At 40.2% G+C, this 20,116-nt stretch overlaps 1 protein-coding gene across 3 annotated transcripts in view; it reads right to left on the reverse strand.

Moving 5' to 3' along the window:
- RNF144B (ring finger protein 144B) overlaps positions 1–20,116 on the reverse strand; it is a 191,906-nt gene that overhangs the window by 63,447 nt on the left and 108,343 nt on the right. For 2 of the 3 annotated variants that reach the window (XM_070405659.1, XM_070405657.1), the window contains exon 3: positions 558–758. In XM_070405659.1, coding sequence (XP_070261760.1) covers positions 558–722 — 165 coding nt within the window. In that variant the 5' untranslated portion in view covers positions 723–758. Of the gene's footprint in view, positions 1–557; positions 759–13,326; positions 13,543–20,116 lie in introns of those variants that run through there. The other variant, XM_070405658.1, reaches the window with a different exon arrangement.

Here is a 20,116-nt window from a genome sequence, read left to right on the forward strand (position 1 = left end):
TGGGCACTGATACCAAGTGTCAGACTGAAAGGGACAAGCCCATGCCTGGATTTTTATAGCGTTTCTCTATTATGATAAACAGCCTTTGGCAAATTGTGAAAATAGAAAAAAAAAAGGAGTAGATATGACAAAGTAAAACAGTGCATACCATGTGCTTTGTAGGAGATGCTCAAGCAAGTATATGAAAGAAAATTCAGTAAATTACTACCTGATTTCTCCATCATTCAAAATACCCCATGAGCTTCTTATGGATGATAGTTAGCTGAGGCATGTTAAAAATGCCTCTATTTTGTTTCTTAGCCAGAACTTTAAGAATAGAAAAACTCTGTCTACTCAACAAATAATTACATATCACACACATATACTAAAAACCAGCAAATACAGAATTTACCATTCAAGGTACTATTTGGAAACAGATCCAAATGTGGAGTTGCTCTCCAAAGTAGGACCATATTGTAGCAATCCTGGCTTCTCAGTAAGCCACAGAAATGCATCCTATAACTTTACAGTTCTTCCCTTTGTATATCCTCATGATGAAAGCATCAAGGAAAACTTACAGCTGTGCAAAAGATGCACTGGCATTCCTGGAGTGTGGTCATCTTGTCCAAAGACTGTTCACACAGGCAGAGTTTGCAAGTGACAAGAGGAGCCAGAGCCAGGTCTCCAGGCGTCGGGTTTTCGGCAGTCATGGTGAGATAATGCAGCCTACCAACTGAGCCCATCAGCCTGTCGTCCGCCTCTTCGGTCTCCTCAAATCCCTGCAGAAAGGTGCAAAGCAGAAAATATATCCATTGATACAGCTATTGTTTAACCAACACATTTGGGCGCCAACAGAGCAAATCTTCACCCTCAATGATCTCTAAGCCCACAGGGAATACATTTCTGAGGACCATGGGCTAGAAAGCTTGCCACCTTGGCAAGGTGTTCCTGAAGTCCTGAAATGTAAGGTGACCTCACGGTCCTGGCTCCCATCATGTAAACTATGGGAATTACTAGTAAATGACCATTCTGAGCAAATACTCCATTTAGGAGTCACATCACTACAATCAATTCAATAGATTCCAAAAAACACTTAAAAGTAGAATGTCACCCAAAAAGTTAAACAAAGAATTACCATATGATCCAGCAATTCTGCTGCTAGGTGTAAACCCAAAAGAACTGAAAAAGGGAACTCAAACAGATACTTGCACACATATGTTCACAGCAGCATTTTTCACATTAGCTAAAAGGTGGAAACAATCCAAATGTCCATCAACGAATGAATGGAAAAACCAAATATGATCCTATATAATAAAAGCCTAATATGCTAAGTGTCCGGTCGTCCATTCAACCAATCAAAGCATAATATGCTAATGATATGCTAAGGCCACTCTACCGCTCGCTATGACCACCAGAGGGCAGAGAGTCGACCGGTCGACCAGTCGCTATGATGTTCACTGATCACCAGGGGGCAGATGCTCTGACTGGTAGGTTAGCTTGCTGCTGGAGTCTGGCCAATTGGGACTGAGCGAGACAAGGCCAGACACACCCTGGAGCCCTCCCACAGCCCCTCCCCAGCTGGCCAACCTCCTGCATCCCTCTCCGGCCTCGATCATGGACCAGTGGGTTCCCTCAGCCTGGCCTTCACCCTCTTGCAATCCAGGACCCCTCGGGGATGTCAGAGAGCTGGTTTCAGCCCAATCGCACAGGCCAGGCCAAGGGACCCCACTGGTGCACGAATTCGTGCACCGGGCCTCTAGTATAAACATAAAATGGAATATTATTCAGTCTTGAAAAGCACTGAAATTTTGACACATGAATGTACTTTGAAGACATTATGCTAAGTGAAATTAGCCAGAGACAAAGGGCAAATATTATATGACTCCATTTATATGAAGTACCTAAAACAGTCAAATTCATAGAAATAGAAAGTAGAATGGTGGTTACCAAGAACTGGGGGAGGAAGAAGTAGAGAGTTATTATTAAGTGAGTATAGAGTTTCTGTCTGTTTAGGATGATAAAAAAGTTCTGGAGATGGAGAGTGTGATGGTTGCACAACACTGTAAATATACTTAATGCCATTATATGATATACTTAAAATGGTTGAAATGGTAACTCTTATGTTATGTATATTTTACTCTAATAAAAAAATTTCAATAAGGTGTTAGTATTAGTTGTGTTTCTTCATGTGCAATATTTCATTTATTCTTTTGCAACCATGATGACTATTTCCTTCATTTTATAGATGAATTAAGGTCCTAAGAAGTTAAGTATCTGTCAAAGTCCTCAGAGCTTGTATATGGCAGAGCAAAACTCAAACTTACACCTCTGAGACCAAGCCCAGTGCCTGGTCCATTATACCAGAGCTGCCTCACAAGTGAATAGTATGTGGGGGAATGGAGCAGGGAGAGAGAAAAGTAAAAAGGGGGAGGGAAGGAGGAAGAGAAAGAGAGAGACGTGAAGTTCATGACTACAGCTATCAGAAGTTCACTGAAATTGTACAAAAATAAAATTTGTCTTCACACATAGCATAAGTATAGGAAATGATACTTCTACACTGAAAAGTAAAAGATAACTAAAGCCCTTCCACTAGATTGTTTTTATTCAGAATATCTTTTAAAGTGGCAAAATAACTGTGAAAAATAATCTTCCTGCACATTCATATCATATCGAGAAATTTCATGTTCTGATTAAATAAAAGCAAAACCCTAAAGTTCTTACTATTTTAACAGAGTACAGCCAATTATAATAAACTAGAGGCCCAGTGCACAGATTTGTACACATTGAAAGAAAATTAATTAGAGGGTGGCCAGTGGGGTGGGACTGGGCGAGACAGGCCAGATACGCCCTGGAGCCAACCTCCCGCATCCCTCCCCAGCTGGCTGCACCTGGGGCAGTGCCAGGGCTCGAAGGATATCTGTGGAGTGAGCAGGGTCCCTCGGTAGGTGGGGTCCCTCAGCCTGGCCTTCGGGGCTGAAACCGGCAGTCCAACATCCCCCAAAGGATCCCAAAATGTGAAAGAGCACTCTGCAAAGTTGCTGTCACTCTGCAGCTCCTTCATTGAACGTCTGCCCCCTGGTGTCAGTATGTGTCATAGCTACCATTCGAAGCATCTTCCCCCTGGTGGTCATTGCACGTCATAGCTACTGGTCAGATGGTTGAATGGTTAGGCTTTTTTATATATAGATTCTGCCATAGAAATAATTGTAAATACAATCTCCCGTATGAGAACCAGTCTTTTTCTTCCCAACTTTTTGGCAAAACAAATTACATGTTCAGCATTTACTACATAGCACTATGGTGCCTGATGTCTCAATATATAGGTATAAAATACTAAAACAATGGAAGGGAAAACAAATTGGATCAGTTGGAAAGACATAATCTATGATATCTAACTGCACTGACTTTCTTAATGTCATACCAGAAATAGTTAACAATGACTAACTCTACTACTCAAGGTTTTCCCCCTACTCCCTGAGTGGCAATAGATGTCTTGATTAAAAATAAACAGGATTCTAATTAATGATTGGGAAAGACCCAATAAGGTTCAGGACACAATGTTCTTATTAGATTAACTATGAATGAATTATCATCTAAGAGCAAATAAAATACAAATCAACCTGTATATCAAATTCAGGACTTTGAAGTTTAAAAAAATCTCTCTTTAGGGTCAATTAGGGGTTAAAATGAATGATGTTACCTCTTCCCAGTTTATGCTTAGAAAACTCTAACCCATTTGTTTCTCCAATACTCCCCACAGCACACAGAGGCTCATGAGTCTCCCTCAACTACTGTTTTCTCATCTCTGTTTCCCTAACACTGTTCACACAAAATATTCTGAATTATCTTCCTCCCAATAAAGGACAAATCCCAAGTCAAACAACAAGAAATCTAGCCTGTAAATGCTTCCTGAGGGGAAGATGGGAAATGACACAGGCCAGAACCATCCCACACCACAATGTCAATGACACTTCTTCGCCATCTGAGGAAAGCTGTTGTGAAGAGATTAAGTCCTGTTGTTTCAACCTAACAAGAGATCAAGGTATTCTTCAAGAAAATCAATTTTCTCAGTCTCAATCTACATTATTTTTAAGAAGGACACCTTAAACAGGCCAAATTTGTAATGTTCTCAAAAAACAAAGACATAATTGAATACTTTTGAGAAGGTATAGCTTAGAAATAGTTTTCTTTGGAAGGCAGAACTAGAAATTATCTTAATCGAGGCCATTTGAAACATAATCTTGTTTCTTACTATATACTAAAGTTGTTACTCCTTAGATTGTGAATTACAAGCCTATAGCATAAAATCAAAGTTATAAAAATATAAATATATCCATCATCTCCAAAAGTTGCCTCCTACCCTCTTTATTTATCGTGTGTGTGTGTGTGTGTGTGTGTGTGTGTGTGATGAGAACACAGAACATCAGATCTACTCCTTTCACTAATTTTTCAGTATATAATACAGTATTCTTAACTACAGGCATCATAATGTTCCACGGGTGTATTCTTATCTCCAAACTCATCAAGTTGCATACATTAATATGTATAGCTTTTTGTCTGTCAATCAGACCTCAATAAAATGGTTTAAAATATATATATATGTGTATATATATATATATAAATTTAAAAATATTTTTATACATAAAAATATTTTTGACATAAAAACTTTTTATAGAGACATGTTTATGTTTTGTTAAAAAATAAGAAGAAAAGGGCAGGGCAGGAAGGGAAGGGAAGGGAAGGGAAGGGAAGGGAAGGGAAGGGAAGGGAAGAAATTTGAAACATTCCAATCTGGGCAGTACCTGTGACTCAGTGAGAGAGAAGACAGAATCACACATTTCATCTTTTTGAGATGAGAACAATCCAAAATAATTCTTCAAAAAAAAGGGATTTATTTTACTGTGTACAATAACACCAATTCCCTAAAGTGGTAGCTTTCAAATGTCTTTAAAGCGTTGGAATTTTATGAAAACAAAATCACAAGTAAACCACCACTGTATGAAAGAGATAAGGTAGACGCATGCTGGTTGCAGCAATGCTGGGAGGCCAGGCCAGGTCCCTTTGACCTTTCTCTCAGCAGCCCCCAGGCGCCATCGCAGAAGCTGAAAGCTTCACCATACAGTTTGAAAAGCAGACTTTTGGTTTTCACTCTGGGCAAAACCAATAGAGAATATGTTAAAAATGAATGATACATGGTGGGTACTTCATAAAAAAAGAGTATCAAATAAGAAACCCTTTCACCATTGATTTATTAGAAAGCAAGCTCTTAAAGCAATAATCAGGAGAATCCTAATTTCTCTAATGAATTATTAGAGAGCACTTGAGATGTTTGAGAATGGCTGGCTAAACAGTGTACTTGTGTTTCTTCATTTACTGGTATGTCCTGTTGGATTCACCACTCTCCACAACAGGAAACCACCAATAGTAGAAACTCACCAATAGTAGAATCACTACTAGTAAATGGCATGAGATTCAGAGGAGGTGCCCACAGGAAGACTGGCAACACACTCACAATCCCTCCTGACCCTTTCATTTGACCACATGCTCATAGGTACACTGACAATTCACCACTGCCCTCCCATTTGCAAGAAAAGTCTTCCTTCTAGAGAGCCCATAACTCATTCTTGTTCAACTTATTTTACCTCATACTTCATGCTTTACCTACAATAAGAAAGTCACTTGAATGTTCTATTCTCCTGCTTGATTTAAAACAGTAACTTTTATAATTATTTTTACCATTATTACTAATGTGATTGAACTTCTTACTGGGTATGACAGACCCAATGAAAAAGAATTTCAGCAGAAAAGGAAGGAGAGAGGAGGGGAGGGGGAAAGATGACAGCTGCCTTCAGTTTAAACTTTCTAAAATCAATGGTAGGATTGGGGGATGGGGGTCAGAGGTGGTAAAATTATCACTTGCTTAACTGTAACTAATCACTGAATAGGATAATGGCTGGGGTGTGCATGGAAGGAAAACCACCCTAAAGCATCTGATTTTGCACTAAATTTCCAGGCAAGGGGAGACAGCACTTCCATCCACTCTATGAGTGTCTCTTGCTCTAACAGTGTTCATTATATGAGCAGCAAGTACTATCTTGTGGAAAGGACAGGAAAGCCACTTTTTCCCTCATGTATTTTCATTGGAATTGCCAAAGAAAGGAATACATGAGAAGTGGTGTTGGGAGCACAGGATGTATAAGAAATTTGCCTGAAAAAGCAATCTGCTCCAAAAATGCAAAGAATGGGAGAGTCAACATTTAAAGCATTTTTAACTAATGTATTTATGCCTGTATAACCACCTAAAATCATAGTAGTTATTCCATTGCACAAAAAAATAATTGCAAAGGATAATGTTTTACTAGGATACTTATCTAGTTATCTAGGAAATTTTAAAATATGTTTTTATTGATTTTAGAGAGAGAGGAAGGGAGAGGGAGAAAGGGAGAGAGAGAAACATTGATCAGCTACCACCTGCATGCCCCCTACTGGGGATCAAGCCCACAACCCATGCATGTGCTTGGGACCACACACAACCAACTGAGTCACACCAGCCAGGGCTAGTTATTTAGGAATTTTTACACCCTTCTGCAAAACTTTAAAACTTAGATAAATTGGCAAAGCATGATTAAAGAGACTAAGAGAAATAGAAAGCTACCAAAATGAATCAACTAGATCAGCAGTTCTCAACCTGTGGGTCGCGACTCCTTTGGGGATCGAATGACCCTTTCACAGGGGTCGCCTAAGACCATCGGAAAACACATATATAATTACATATTGTTTTTGTGATTAATCACTATGCTTTAATTATGTTCAATTTGTAACAATGAAATTGGGGGTCACCACAACATGAGGAACTGTATTGAAGGGTCACAGCATTAGGAAGGTTGAGAACTACTGAACTAGATATTACTGATGTAACAGAATATTAATGTATGTAAAAATCCAGTAGATCTGTGCTCACATCTTAGTTCCAGGCTATGCTATGAAAGCCTAAGAGTTATTCAAGAACAAGGGACAAAACAGAAAGGGAGATACACAAATGCTCTAAAAATGTGTACATGCTCATGCAAGACTGAGTCAACCCTGTGAGGCAGCTGGAATAAAATATATGAATGCATGCCTATAAGAGGGAGCTAACAAAGGGAAGTGTTTTCAGGAAGGGTAGGTGGTGGGAAGGTACAGCTAAATAGTTGCCTTCTATCATGAGATTCTCAGGAAGCCAATATTCTAATAGAGCAAAAAGAGAAAGCAATCTAAAGACCTTGTTAGGAAAGCTCTCCCAATACCAACTAAAAATGACATGCCAGGCAACCAGCTTCCACTCAACACAATCTAAAAATCAGCATTGTATTCACCTTGGCATTTCTGCCCAATACAGTGATTTATTTAGCTGCTGATTTATGTTCTTAATAGAAGCTATTGGTGACTCAAAAACTCACTAATAGAATGCAGACATTCATCAGCCATTTGCTGAAATGCTACCCTAAATACAATCTGGAATGGAGGGTAGACCAGCTGGCTGGTAGAGTAGCCAGGGCTATAAGCAGTATTGATATTAAGTGAGACAAGGATTTATGATGACCTCCATAGTGGCCAGTGTTATGGTTCTACCCCTGGCTTACATCTTTGACCCACTCTCTGGTTATTCAAGGACTAGATGAACCAGTGCACATCCAATAATATCAGAAAAACAGTTCTAATATGTGCCCTGAAAGGGCAAGAACAAAAGGGGACATAGCCTCACTAGTAACTAGAGAAATGCAATTATTCAAGTATATTTTATATCTAATTATTTTTTAAAAGAATAATGCTCAAGGCCAATGAGTAGATATATGGCATCACACAGAAGACACTTCATCATTATTTAACAAAAAAATAGACCAGAAATTATTCTCTAGACTAAACAAACCCAAGAAATGCTTAATTCTTAGATGTGATAGAAGTAAATATTCACCTACTCAGGCTCTGGGAGGCAGCAGCACTGTTGAGAAACACTGTTTATCACCATGCCTCATGCGATAGGAGGGAAATTCTGTTCTCTTCCCCACTGTTTCAAAACTTCATTTAGAGGAAATTAAAAACTAAAAAATACTTCAGTCTTTAATTCCTTAGTTTTAACATCTTTGTCTCACTAGTTTTCAGAATGGCAATAAGATTTCACTTTGTAACTTGAAGAGCATTATCTTCTAAAATGGAACTGATAAGAGAATATACCTCTATTAACTTGTTTTGTGTGTGGAAAGGACAGACACTCCATTAGGATAGGCATCTTAGATATTAGCAAAACCTGTTTTCTAGACCAGCAGTCACCAATGGGTGGTCCGTAGACCACTGGTGGTCCATGAGGTCAAAAAGGTTGGCGACCGCTGTTCTAGACAGTCACTTTGCTATTTCAAATCAGTTAATGAATAAAGTCTGTTACAGCCATTTTAATAAGATTTAATTTTTCCAGCTTTATTGAGATATAATCTATATGTGTGTGTGTGTGTGTGTGTGTGTGCGCGCGCGCGCGCACGTGCAAAGGGGACACTTTGCATATATATATATATATATATATATGCAAAGTGTCCCCTTGGGAGTTCGACCAGGAGATCGGGAGTTTGATCGCTTGCTATGACGTGCGCTGACCACCAGAGGGCAGCGTGGAATGAAGGAGGCCCTGGCCCTGGCCAGCAGCCAGCAGCCAGGGAAGGAAGGCCCCAGCCAGCAACTGGAAGGCCCCAGTAGGCCCTGATCACTGGCCAGGCCTGGGGACCCTACCCATGCAAGAATTTCGTGCACCAGGCCTCTAGTTGATACATAACATTGTGTAATTTGAAGATGTGCAATGTAATGTTTTAATATGTATATTTTGTGAAATGACTACCATAATAACATTAGTTAACACATCTGTCATCACATACCATTACAATTTTTTAATGGTCAGAATAATAAGATCCAATTTTTTCCCCTACAAAATATACAGGTGAAATATGTGGAAAGAGAGATGAGATCATGGGCAACAAAGAGCATGACATTGTGATAAACTAACTCTAAACCCTGTATAGTACAGAGCATCTGAGATGTCAAGTTTTAACAACGACAAAAATGCTGATCCTTTTTCTGAAAAGCACACTTCTTTTTTCTTGCCTTCTTTTCATGTTCTTATTATCACTCCAGGGTAAGGCCCAAGGGGAGGAAATCTGTTCTGAGCTTTCCTAACAATAAAAACATATCAGAGAAGGTGGGAATGAATTTGAGAATCACAGGTCAATGATATTTTTGGCATTGCAACTTTATATTCATCGTGGGAGCTCCCTCCCCAACACCATGTGCCCTGCCCACCCCTTTTTCAGTCCATGGCTCCCTGGCCGCCCACAATTATTCATACAGCCCTGCTAAATGATTTTCTTCCCCCTGCCTGGCATAACAACAAAGCTCAAGAGCAGGAAGGAATGCTGCTTCAAGGCAGGTCAGACAGTGATGTAATTAACAGATCAAGGAGAAGTGTTATTTCAGGCGGGCCCATAGAGCAAGAGAAGGGTTGACGTCTTGGGTCATGACATTACCAGCAAATTACAGTCAACACAGCACAAATCTCTAAATCAATTTTTTTCTCCAAGCGAATAAAAGCATATGTAAATATTAACCTCTCCTATGAAAGTTGCATATAGAAATTTTAATCAGAAAGAAATTTTAAACAAGTTTGAAAAAGGAATCTCCTCCATCCCACACTAAGTAAAGTGCAGGGTATGTATTTTTTTTTATGTCTTTGCCAAATAGGTTTCTTAAGGAATCAATAATACAGGAAATAAAGTCAACCCACAAAGAACTGAATTCCATAGATGATAGGTGCTGGGGACATAGAGGTGATTAACCCCACTCCCCACTGATAAAGAGTAAGCTAGTTGAGGAGGTTGTCAACAGTTAGTTTTATATAATCGAACAGAGGACAATTTGTGGGTTTAGTGCTTCAGCCACAAGACCAGCAGAGAGAGAAATGAGATGTCTTGTTCTATCTTTCCAAAAAAGACAAAAATGTAGTTGACTAAAGGTCTGGGATTCAAACTCATGATTACAGAGGAATTAGAAACCAATGAGACCTGGCTTTACAAGTATGTTCTTTAATAGACACTACAAGTCATGTGATCAGGTAGTTCTAGCCATGAATAAGAGAAGTGCATCTCACTTAGGTGGTTGTGCTTTCAATTCAAGGAAGGGACCTGATCGTACATGAGAAGTTTCTCATTCCGTGTTGCAAAAGCATCGGCTACTTTTACTCTCTTTAATGTATTGTTTTCCATTTTTAAATAACTACTACAGTATGACTCATTGGATTTAAAAGTAATAATTGACCAAGTAAATAGCAAATGCCAAAGTTAATAAAAATAAAAGTTAGGCCCTGGCCGGTTTGGCTCAGTGGATAGAGCATTGGCCTGTGGACCAAAGGGTCCTGAATTCGATTCCGGTCAAGGGCACATGCCTGGGTTGCAGGCTCAGTCCCCAGTGGGGGGGTGTGCAAGAGGCAGCCAAGCAATGATTCTCTCATCATTGATGTTTCTATCTCTCTCTCACTCTCCTTTCCTCTCTGAAATCAATAAAAATATTTTTTTTTTAAAAATAAAGTAAAAGTTAGTATAAGACTCCCCCACATATACCTAAAAATGAAAAAAACAAACGAAAATAAAAATAATTAAATAGATGTTGTTATGACTCTTCAAATGACTGAATGCTCAGGTGATATCAGAGAAACGATGGTTGAGACGACAAACATCAAAGTATTTTTCATGCTCAGGTAAAACAACATGAATTGAGAACTACCACTCTAGTTCAAAGTCACTTCCAAGCTTATGTGAATTCCTTCAGGCCAGGGGCCATCTTACACATCTTTATATCCTCAGCACCTAGCATACACCTGGCAAACAGTAGGCACTCAGTACTACAGCAGATAAGTGTTCTGAATGTACATGGGAGAAAGAAAATATTAAAGGCCTGGTTCTCATCTCTGTTCACTCCCAGCAATCCAAACACTGAAAATATTGATAATTTCCTGTAGCTAAGGAACTTCTGTCTATTAAGGCAGGCATCCCTGGAAGAAAGTCTGAGCACTCAGGAGCAGTGACTGCAGACACCTACTCAGCACAGCCCAAGGTGGAAAGCATGGCTTGCCGGGCAGCTTGGCCCCTTTCCCATCTCCAAAATAATCAATTGCACAAAGTAAGTTTAGCTCCAAAACCGTTTGGACTTTGTCTCTCCATCAACATCTGGGTTCAGCATGATTCCTGACCTCTACTTCAAACTGGAGATTTCAAACACTGCACACCTCACTTAACAAGAAAGTAATGTCATTAGGCAAGGCCAGGGGCAACACACAAGCCAGAATTAGTAGAAACACTACATAGAAATGACTCTGGTGTCCTTCGAAATGTTTCTAAACATCTAAAATACTGAAACTACTTTTCAGGAAGAAAAAATGTAAATATGCTTTCTCAGATTAAATGTATTCATATTATTAGAGAGAAAGCTAGCTTCCAGGAAGCTAAATGTAGACCTATAAAGACAAAATAAGCTTTTTTTTTCTTTTCAGATAGAGCATAACTTCTCTCTCTGCTGTAGAGTTAGACTGAGAAAACTTGGTCATAACCTGGGAGACCCAATAACTAATTTTTTTTTAAAGACATGTCTTTAACTGACCTAGTTTGGAAGCCTGAATGCTTTTAAATTGCCAATGAACTGAAACCATTCATGAGAATGAGGCTTTTGAATGCTGAGAATGTTCTTGGGGCTCAGCACAGAGATATTTGGCATAGATGACTGTAAATATTTGTAAAACTCTGAGTTTAGACAGTGTTTGACCACATTTAAGCCTCACTTCCAGCACAGTAGTAGTGTAGGAGCAAGTTATCTAGGGTGATTGGTTTGGGGGACTTTTTGGTTGAGTTTTTTATTTGTTTGTTTTAAATAAAAAGCCAAGCAACCCAATTCAGCAACTCAATACTTTTTTACATTCTCTATACAAGTCTGCCGTTTCCATTAGTCAGAGGCTACTTTTTAAAACAGGTTCCTTTTTTTTTTCCTTTCCTATTGTTCACAGTTATGCCACTACAAAGACCAAAATACCAGTCACAGGTGTGCAAGAGGAAGGAGGAGTGGGGAGAAAACGTGGCCTTGGATTTCCTAATACAATTCTCTCCAAATGGCTTTGTGGCTCTGCTATAGCTATCATTCTTTTCCTCCCTCCCCGCCCCCTTCTCCTCATGAAGATAGGATTGGGAAGGGAGGACAGAGTAAAGAAAAGGAGGAACCAGCAGAGGAATCTGAGGTGAAAAGCACCGGGGATCAAGAGGCTCATCGCAGTGAAAGCTGCAGCAGCCTGATACTCTCATTAGCCAGCAACTCAGTGAAGACTGGCTGGGTTTCTTCTTCCTCTTACCCACACCCTAAAAACTGAGTCATCTCAAAGTTCATTTATTTCGCTTCTGCTTAGACACCCCCAATCTGCTGCTTCAGACATGTTAGGTACGTTTTTCTTTAATTCATACCTGGCTACATTCAAACACACATCCAGAAGTGCCAAGTTAAAAGAAGCGGGAGAGAGTCCTGTTAGGAGCCCCAGCTAATGTTTTGATAAGATCCATGTGCGGCAGAAAGGAGAAAGTGAGTGACTATAGTGGATGCATGAAGACAGAGAACATTTTCCCCGAAAGAATTCATTTCTGAGAGATGTGAATGTGAGAAGTACAGGCATCAGGAGTAGACTTACAGCAGAATCACTGAAACACACAACAAAAGCAAAAGGTACCCTGGAAAGGGTAAGCTAAAAAATACCTATTCTCTGCTGAAGCAGCAGGAGCCAGTTTCATTTTAACTTAAATTTGAGCACAGCAGTATAAGATCGGAGTTTCGCTTTGTTTTATCAGCAACTACCTGACAAAACAATCTGCATAATGTATGGCCAAGAACCCATAGATAATATAACAGCTTGTTAATATCTATGTGTGTCAACATATTGCTGTGCATTTCCAAGTAACAGAAGGTAAACAGCTGAGGCTATGCCAACTTTTGGTCTCCCTTTAAGACATGGGGAGGTTTGATCTAACCTTGAATTTTCCAATGCATTCGGTGGACTGTTTTAGTAGTAATTAAACTAGCTTCTTTTTACCTTTACAAAGACATCTATTTTTAAAAGTTAACAGGTGTTTAAAGGCATTCAGAATGAATTCAATTCTGTATGGTTGACGCACGAGACCCAGGACATAACCCTAAAACCCATGGTATCATAGTTTCTTGCCCTTTTTCCTTTTCTTGGTCCAACACCCCCCCGGGTCTTGGAATGCCTGCAGCTTTTGAAAAGCCAGCTAGACCTACCTGGCCGAAGAGCTCGGGTCCTCCGCCGCCGGGCTTCTCGGCAGCCTCCAGCTCGCACACCCGCACACCGGGGAAGAGGAGCTGTTTCGTTCTCTCCGTCGTCCTCCGGGCTCTGCAGCTGACAGCTTTGCGCTCTGCAGGGCTGTAACAGCACTGGGCTGCCGGACCTGCGGGGCCGGCGGAGGAGGACCTATCACCAAGCGCCTCCTGCCTCGGGAGCTGCTGCGGTGCCCGGGAGCCTTGCAGAGCGTGGGGCGCAGCTCGCCAGCAACAGCAGCAGCGCCAGGAGCCGGGCGTTTATTTATACAGGAAGCTCAGGCGCGGCACTTCCTACTTCCCATCCGAGCCGCACTTCAACTGCAGGTGATGGTCTTAACCCTGTCCGAACCGCCCCCGAGCTGCGGAGCAACCCCGTCTCCCGCCGCTGGCTCCGCTAGACAGGACCTCCCTCCTGTCTTCTGGGACGGCCGCCGCGGAGACCCAGAGCAGGGCGCCCCCGCAGCAGCCCCTGGTGTCCTTCATCCTGCCCGGCCATGCCACCTTTGGCCTCCAGAGCTTGCTGCTTCTCTGCTGCATTGGGTCCTCCGCGGGCACCTTTGTCTCCCTCCTTCCCAGCTCTTTAAATGTTTTTCTCTTACTTCCAACAGCCCAGAACGGCCTTCCCACCTTGCCGGAAAACTGTTTAGAAATACTTTCCATGCACATCTCATCAAATATACCTTGTACCTAGTTATTGAAATAGTGTTGACTATATTCCCTAAGCCAGTGATGGCGAACCTATGACACGCGTGTCAGAGGTGACACGTGGACTCATTTTTTTGGTTGATTTTTCTTTGTTAAATGGCATTTAAATGTATAAAATAAATATCAAAAATATAAGTCGTTGTTTTACTATGGTTGCAAATATCAAAAAAATTTCTATATGTGACACGGCACCAGAGTTAAGTTAGGGTTTTTCAAAATGCTAACACTCTGAGCTCAAAAGGTTCGCCATCACTGCGTAAGCTGTACTTTACATCCCCATGACTGTTCTGTAACAGTCAATTTGTACCCCTAAGCCCTTCACCTTTTTCACCCATCCCCCCCACCCAACCACCTCCCATCTGGCAACCTTCCACATGTTCCTTGCATCTGAGTCTGTTTCTGTTCTGCTTGTTCTCTTAGTTTGTTTTTTAGATTCAATGGTTGATAGATGATATGTATTTATTGCCATTTTATTGTTCATATTTTTTTTTCTTCTTTCCCTTTAAAGAAGACCCTTTAACACTCCATGTAATCCTGGCTGGTGGTGATGAACTCCTTGAAGCTGATTTGTCCTTTTGTGTCGAATGGTAAAATGAAAACGCAGGCAAATGAAATCATGACTGACTTAGTTTACCTCATAAAATACTGGCACACCTTTATGATACAATGATTTTGCTTGAAATGCTTTGTCAACAGATTATGTGGGAACACTTAGTAACCTAACAGCTTGTACTCTCAACCAAAGAAAATGTAACCAAGTGATCTGGAAGCTGCGGGGAACTATGACTGTGCCTTCCTTACTCTGAAACCTTAGACGCTTAATTTGTCGAATGTTTAGAACAGATTATACCCTTGCTCCCCACACCCTCCAGGGGCCAAAATCACAGTCCCAAATCTGTGGCAGTTTAGAAAAACCTTCACTCTGATACAAGAATCATTCTGTGCTCCCTCTGCAACCTCCCTCTCCTTTTGCAACTGCACTCAGGAATGTGCTCCCTACAAGGAAGGGACTCTCCAACCCTCGTGGAAGGGAGTGCCCCTGAAGGAAGAGCACATAGCAAATTGCTTCCCAACTTCCTCCATGTTGAAGAAAACCTCCAGGTCAAAGCCAGGTGCTGAAGAACACAGTGTATCTCTGTGTGCGGTGGTGGGACAGGCGGGAGGACCCGTCCGCTAGTGGGGGAGGGAGGGAAAGTGGACAAGGGAAATAAGACAGGAAGAGAATTCACAATGGGGACACAAAGTAATAGAATCAGAGGACATTTGAGTTTGAAAAGTTCTCCTAGCTAGTTTAGTCCAAATGCTTAATTTTAATAATGAGGAAAACGGATGTCCAGGAAGATTTAAGTTGTTGGCTTGAACCAGATAGGGAGCAGGGCTAGAATGAGACTAAACCTGTCTTGGATGAAAAAGGTACATGCTAAATGAAAACCACCCCCACATATGGCTAACTTCAAATTTAGCAGTAGCAGGTTCTGAGATCACCAACCTCAGGGTACTTTCTTGGTGCAGTGAACATCGTTGAAGGGATCAAGAAAGGTAAATAAAGCACCTTCTAAGAGGTAGGTTTATTCATTAGTGTTGATGCCAAAAGTTTGGCACCTTAAACCAAAGTTCAACACAGAGTCCACTTTTGAAATTACCATGCAATTGAGTTATAATCTCTTATCAACAGGGTAAGGGAAGAAGCTGCTGCCAATATGAATGAAAACATAGGTTAAGCAACCATCAGGCTGCCTGTTGTTGTCAATAGCAGGGGGGAAGAAAAAATATACTGTATAATTAAAAGAACATCAGCATTATTATCAAACATGCAAGTTAATAAAAATTGCATTCAACTTTTAGTTGGACTACATAAGCAGGTAGAACACTACAGTATTGTGTGAACAATGCTTTCCTATCCACCTAACGAGCCTGCTGTGTGCATCATTCATCCCCTCAAGCATTTTTTTTATCTCCTCCCAGAAAAGCTGCTTAGAAGCTTGGGAAACAAAGATAAGTTGGATGTAGTCCTGTCCTCAGAGAACTCTTAGTCCTGGAAGGAGTCAGACAAGCAAACCAATTCTCAGGGTATTCTGATGAGTGATATGATAGACTTAGACATGACGTGCCCAGGGAATACAGAGAAAAATAATTTAACTTAAGGAAAGGGATTGATGAAAAAGAATAAAGGAAGGTATCCCTGAGAAAGTAACTGAAAGCTGAGTCCTCAAGTAGCTGATTGGGGAAGGTGGAGAAAGGTGAAGCAGTCAGAGGGAACCGCCAATGCAAAGGCCTAGAGATGTGAGACTTTAGGCGATACTTTCTGTAATTCAGACAGAATGGGTGCATTCAGAATAAAAGAATGAGGGCGTGAAAAAGAAGGGAACAGGTGGAGAGAGATTTCAGAAACAGAATTCATAGGACCTGATAGATCTGACTGGATATGGGAGATAAGGGAGAGAGGAGAGCCCAGGCTGCTGGTGCCACTAATTGACACTGGGAACAAAGGCAGAGCAGTAAGGAAAATGATGACAATTCCACTGTAATTGTGCAGAATCTGAAGTGCCAGAGGGACATAGTGGGAGATTTGTCTAGTAGGCCGGCAGCAGAGAGAGATTGGGGGTAGAGAATCTTTTTGAAATGACCATCATTTCGGTGGTAGCCATGGATGAGATGACCAAGAGCTGAAATCAAAAGGTGGCATGCTGTGGAGAGAATCAGAGACTCTGAACCCATACAAACTCTAGTCATCATCATATAAGTTTAAACAAGTTTTAACATACCCCAAATTCCGTTTTCTCACCTATAAAATAGGAATGATGATATTCATCTCACAGGTTATTGTGAGGTTAAATGAGAGGTTGTGCATTAGCTAGCACAGAGCCGATGGCACTAAGTCTGGAATTGTACAGTACACAACCTGCTCAGCTGTACAGCATGGCCCTGTCCTGCTACACAATAAGAACTCAGTCAATGTTATTCATGTAAGAAGGAAGGAAAAGAAATGGATCCTAAAAGAGAACCAAAGGAGTACCAGTATTTAAGGAGCAGCCCTCCAGTATTGGGAATTGCTCCTTTTAGACTGGAATAATAAATGTAACACTTGATATCCCAGACTGAGAAGTAGAGTCCAACCACTGCAATCCATAAAATTGTTTTTTATATTTCTAAGCAATAAGAGGCATAATATTACAAATTTTCACCAGAGATTACAGTCACATTAACCATCGTAATAGAGAATAATTTCCTAATCAGAATTACAGACTTTCCTAAAGAAAAGGCAAACAAAATCTTGACATGAATGGTAAGTAATCCAAACTGTAGGAATTGTGTTAACTCGTAATGTACCTAAAGTTACATAGAGCAAAACCAAAATAAATCCAAAGCATACTTAAATTTTTCCCTGCATTTGAGGCAAAACTATACAGAAATATATTTACTAGATTACTAGGTATCTATGTATAAAATACTTATATAATAATATATGCCATAGTAGATAACAGATAATAGATATATACTGTAAAATGCACTCTAGTCCTACATAAGAGGAGAATCAAGAAGTGAAATTTCTTCTTTGGAAAAGTTTTCTCTTTAACAAAGAAAATTCAAGGTTCATTCTTGTGCTATTAAAACTAACCTTCTAATCTACCTTAATATGTAAGCTATGTAACTTAGATGAGACATCTCAGTTATATCCCATGTTAAAACATAAAAAGTTTTAATGATTTGTTCAGTTTCAAGAAATCAGATGACAGAACACAAGTATTGGGAAACCTGCTCTGCAATAGGTGCAATTCTCTCTTCACTGGAAAAAAATTTAAAGCAAAGGTCATGGTGCTCTGCCACTGACAGAGTGGTGATTTCTCATTTCCAAGCAGCTGCGATTTCATTTGCCTTTTTCTGTCACATCTTATACATTCAATTCAGCCTTGATGGAGGATACTGAGTATAGAACCAAGAGAAAGACACAACACAAAATGAGACTAAGAACATGATACAATAATGTGATAGCAACTTTGCCAGAGATACGCTCAGGCTGGCACAGAAGGCAAAATTCACGGAGAGTCAAAATATGACTCAAATTATCACCCAGTTACCTCAGACTTGATAACAAACATTTTCAAAAAGCTGGGGACATGTCCTTTGGTTCTATTTCTAACATACGAGAGCATCTCCACATCTCACAGAGCAAGTCAAAACCAGCTGGACCCCCACAGGAAAATCCTGAACAGAATACAGTCATGGGCCACACCAGATGTTTTGGTCAACAACAGACCACACAGGTGACTGTGGTCTCATAGATTATAATGGGGCTGAGTTGAAAACAATAAATGAAAAAACAAGACAAAGAAACAAACAAAAAATAGACACAGACAACAGTATGAGTGTTACCCACGGAAAAGGGGTTGGGAGAGGTAGTAAAAGGTAAAGGGGGTCAAATACAAGGTAAGGGAAGGAGAATTGACTTTGTTGGTAAAGACACAATGCCATATGCAGATGATGTATTATAGAATGGTAAAACTGAAACCTATAGAATTTTATTAACCAGTGTCACCCCCAATAAATTTAATTTTTAAAAAACACATCTGTTAAATGCTACATTGGGAAAAACTGAAATGCATGTAATACTTATTTTAAATAACCTTTATTTTAACTGGTGACAAATAAGTTTAAATTAAAATCAAGAAACTCTACAATATATATGCTTCAAAAAAAATAATGGAGCTGAAAAATTCCTATTGCCCTGTAATGTCATAGCACAACATAGTTCTCTTGTTTGTGGTGATGCTGGTGTAAACACACCTACTGCACTGCCAGTTGTATAAAAGCATAACACATACAATGATGTACAGTACGTACTTTAATGATGATAATAAATAACTATGTTACTGGTTTATGTATTTACTATACTATACTTTTTATTGTTATCTTAGAGTGCACTCTCTCTGCTTATAAAAACAGGCTGCTGTAAAATTACGTCATGTTATAACGGCCGCAGCCTCATACCTCTCGTGTTTACCCCATCTCTTGATTACAACATTTTCTCTTGTGTTTGGTTTAATCTCCTGCTGTGTTTTACAGTAACATGCTGTACAGGCTTGCAGCCTCGGACAAAGGTGTGCAGTAGACTATACCATCTAGGTTTAAGTGAACTCTGTGATGTTTGCACAACAATGAAATCACCTAAAGACACTTTTCTCGGGTGCCCTTCATTGAGCAGCGCATGACTGTAATCTCAAACTGACATTGCCATTCTGCCGCATGAGAACCCGTCATGACCCCGGAGGAAGAGCTGAACGAGAGAGCAAGATTCCAAAGGATTCAGTTGTTCAAGACTTGAAACATCCCACCTACAACACCATGGCCAGCTGGGGTTATGAGCCCAATGAGGAACATGACTCTCAGCACTCTTGTTCATCCCCTAACTCTAGAAAAAGTGACTGCATCAGCCCTGAATTAAGATTCTCCACTAGAAAGTCAGATGAAATAGTCTTGGGAATCCTTGTTTGCAAAGTTTGCATTAATCCTCCTACTAATATTATTACCATCTCTTCTAAATCCTGTATATCAGACAATCAATGAAAAAAAAACATCCCCCAACAATGTTCCCATAGTTGTCATCCCAGACAGTGTACTGATTGGTGTGCAGGACACAGAGAGCTCAGTACTGTGCCCCCATATCCTACATGACACAGAGGATTCGCCTGAAGTACAAGTCAAACTATTTCTTGGCTTAAATCATGAGGAACTTCATTCTTCAAATTAAGATTCCACTCTACAGGGACCAAATCACTCATAGGTGGAAATATTACAGCTGTTAATTTTCCAGTAGAACTTTAATGCCACCTTAAAAACCTGTTTTCTCTTATAACACAGATGTCTGATTCCCTTCTTTTCCTGCTTTCTCCTTTTTACTCTTCTCATCCCTTTTCCTGCAAAACAGTGAATTATAAAGTCCCCAGTGAAATCAGGAGCCAGATAGAAATAACAAATCCTATCGTCTGCAACATAGCAAAGGGACAAAATTAAGGGCATGGATGGAGAAAAACAGGGACCTTGAGAG

This window comes from Myotis yumanensis, unplaced genomic scaffold, assembly GCF_028538775.1.
Source record: "Myotis yumanensis isolate MYYU_CA2020_CCGP unplaced genomic scaffold, mMyoYum1.0.hap1 SCAF_2, whole genome shotgun sequence".
NCBI classification, from domain to species: Eukaryota; Metazoa; Chordata; class Mammalia; order Chiroptera; family Vespertilionidae; genus Myotis; species Myotis yumanensis.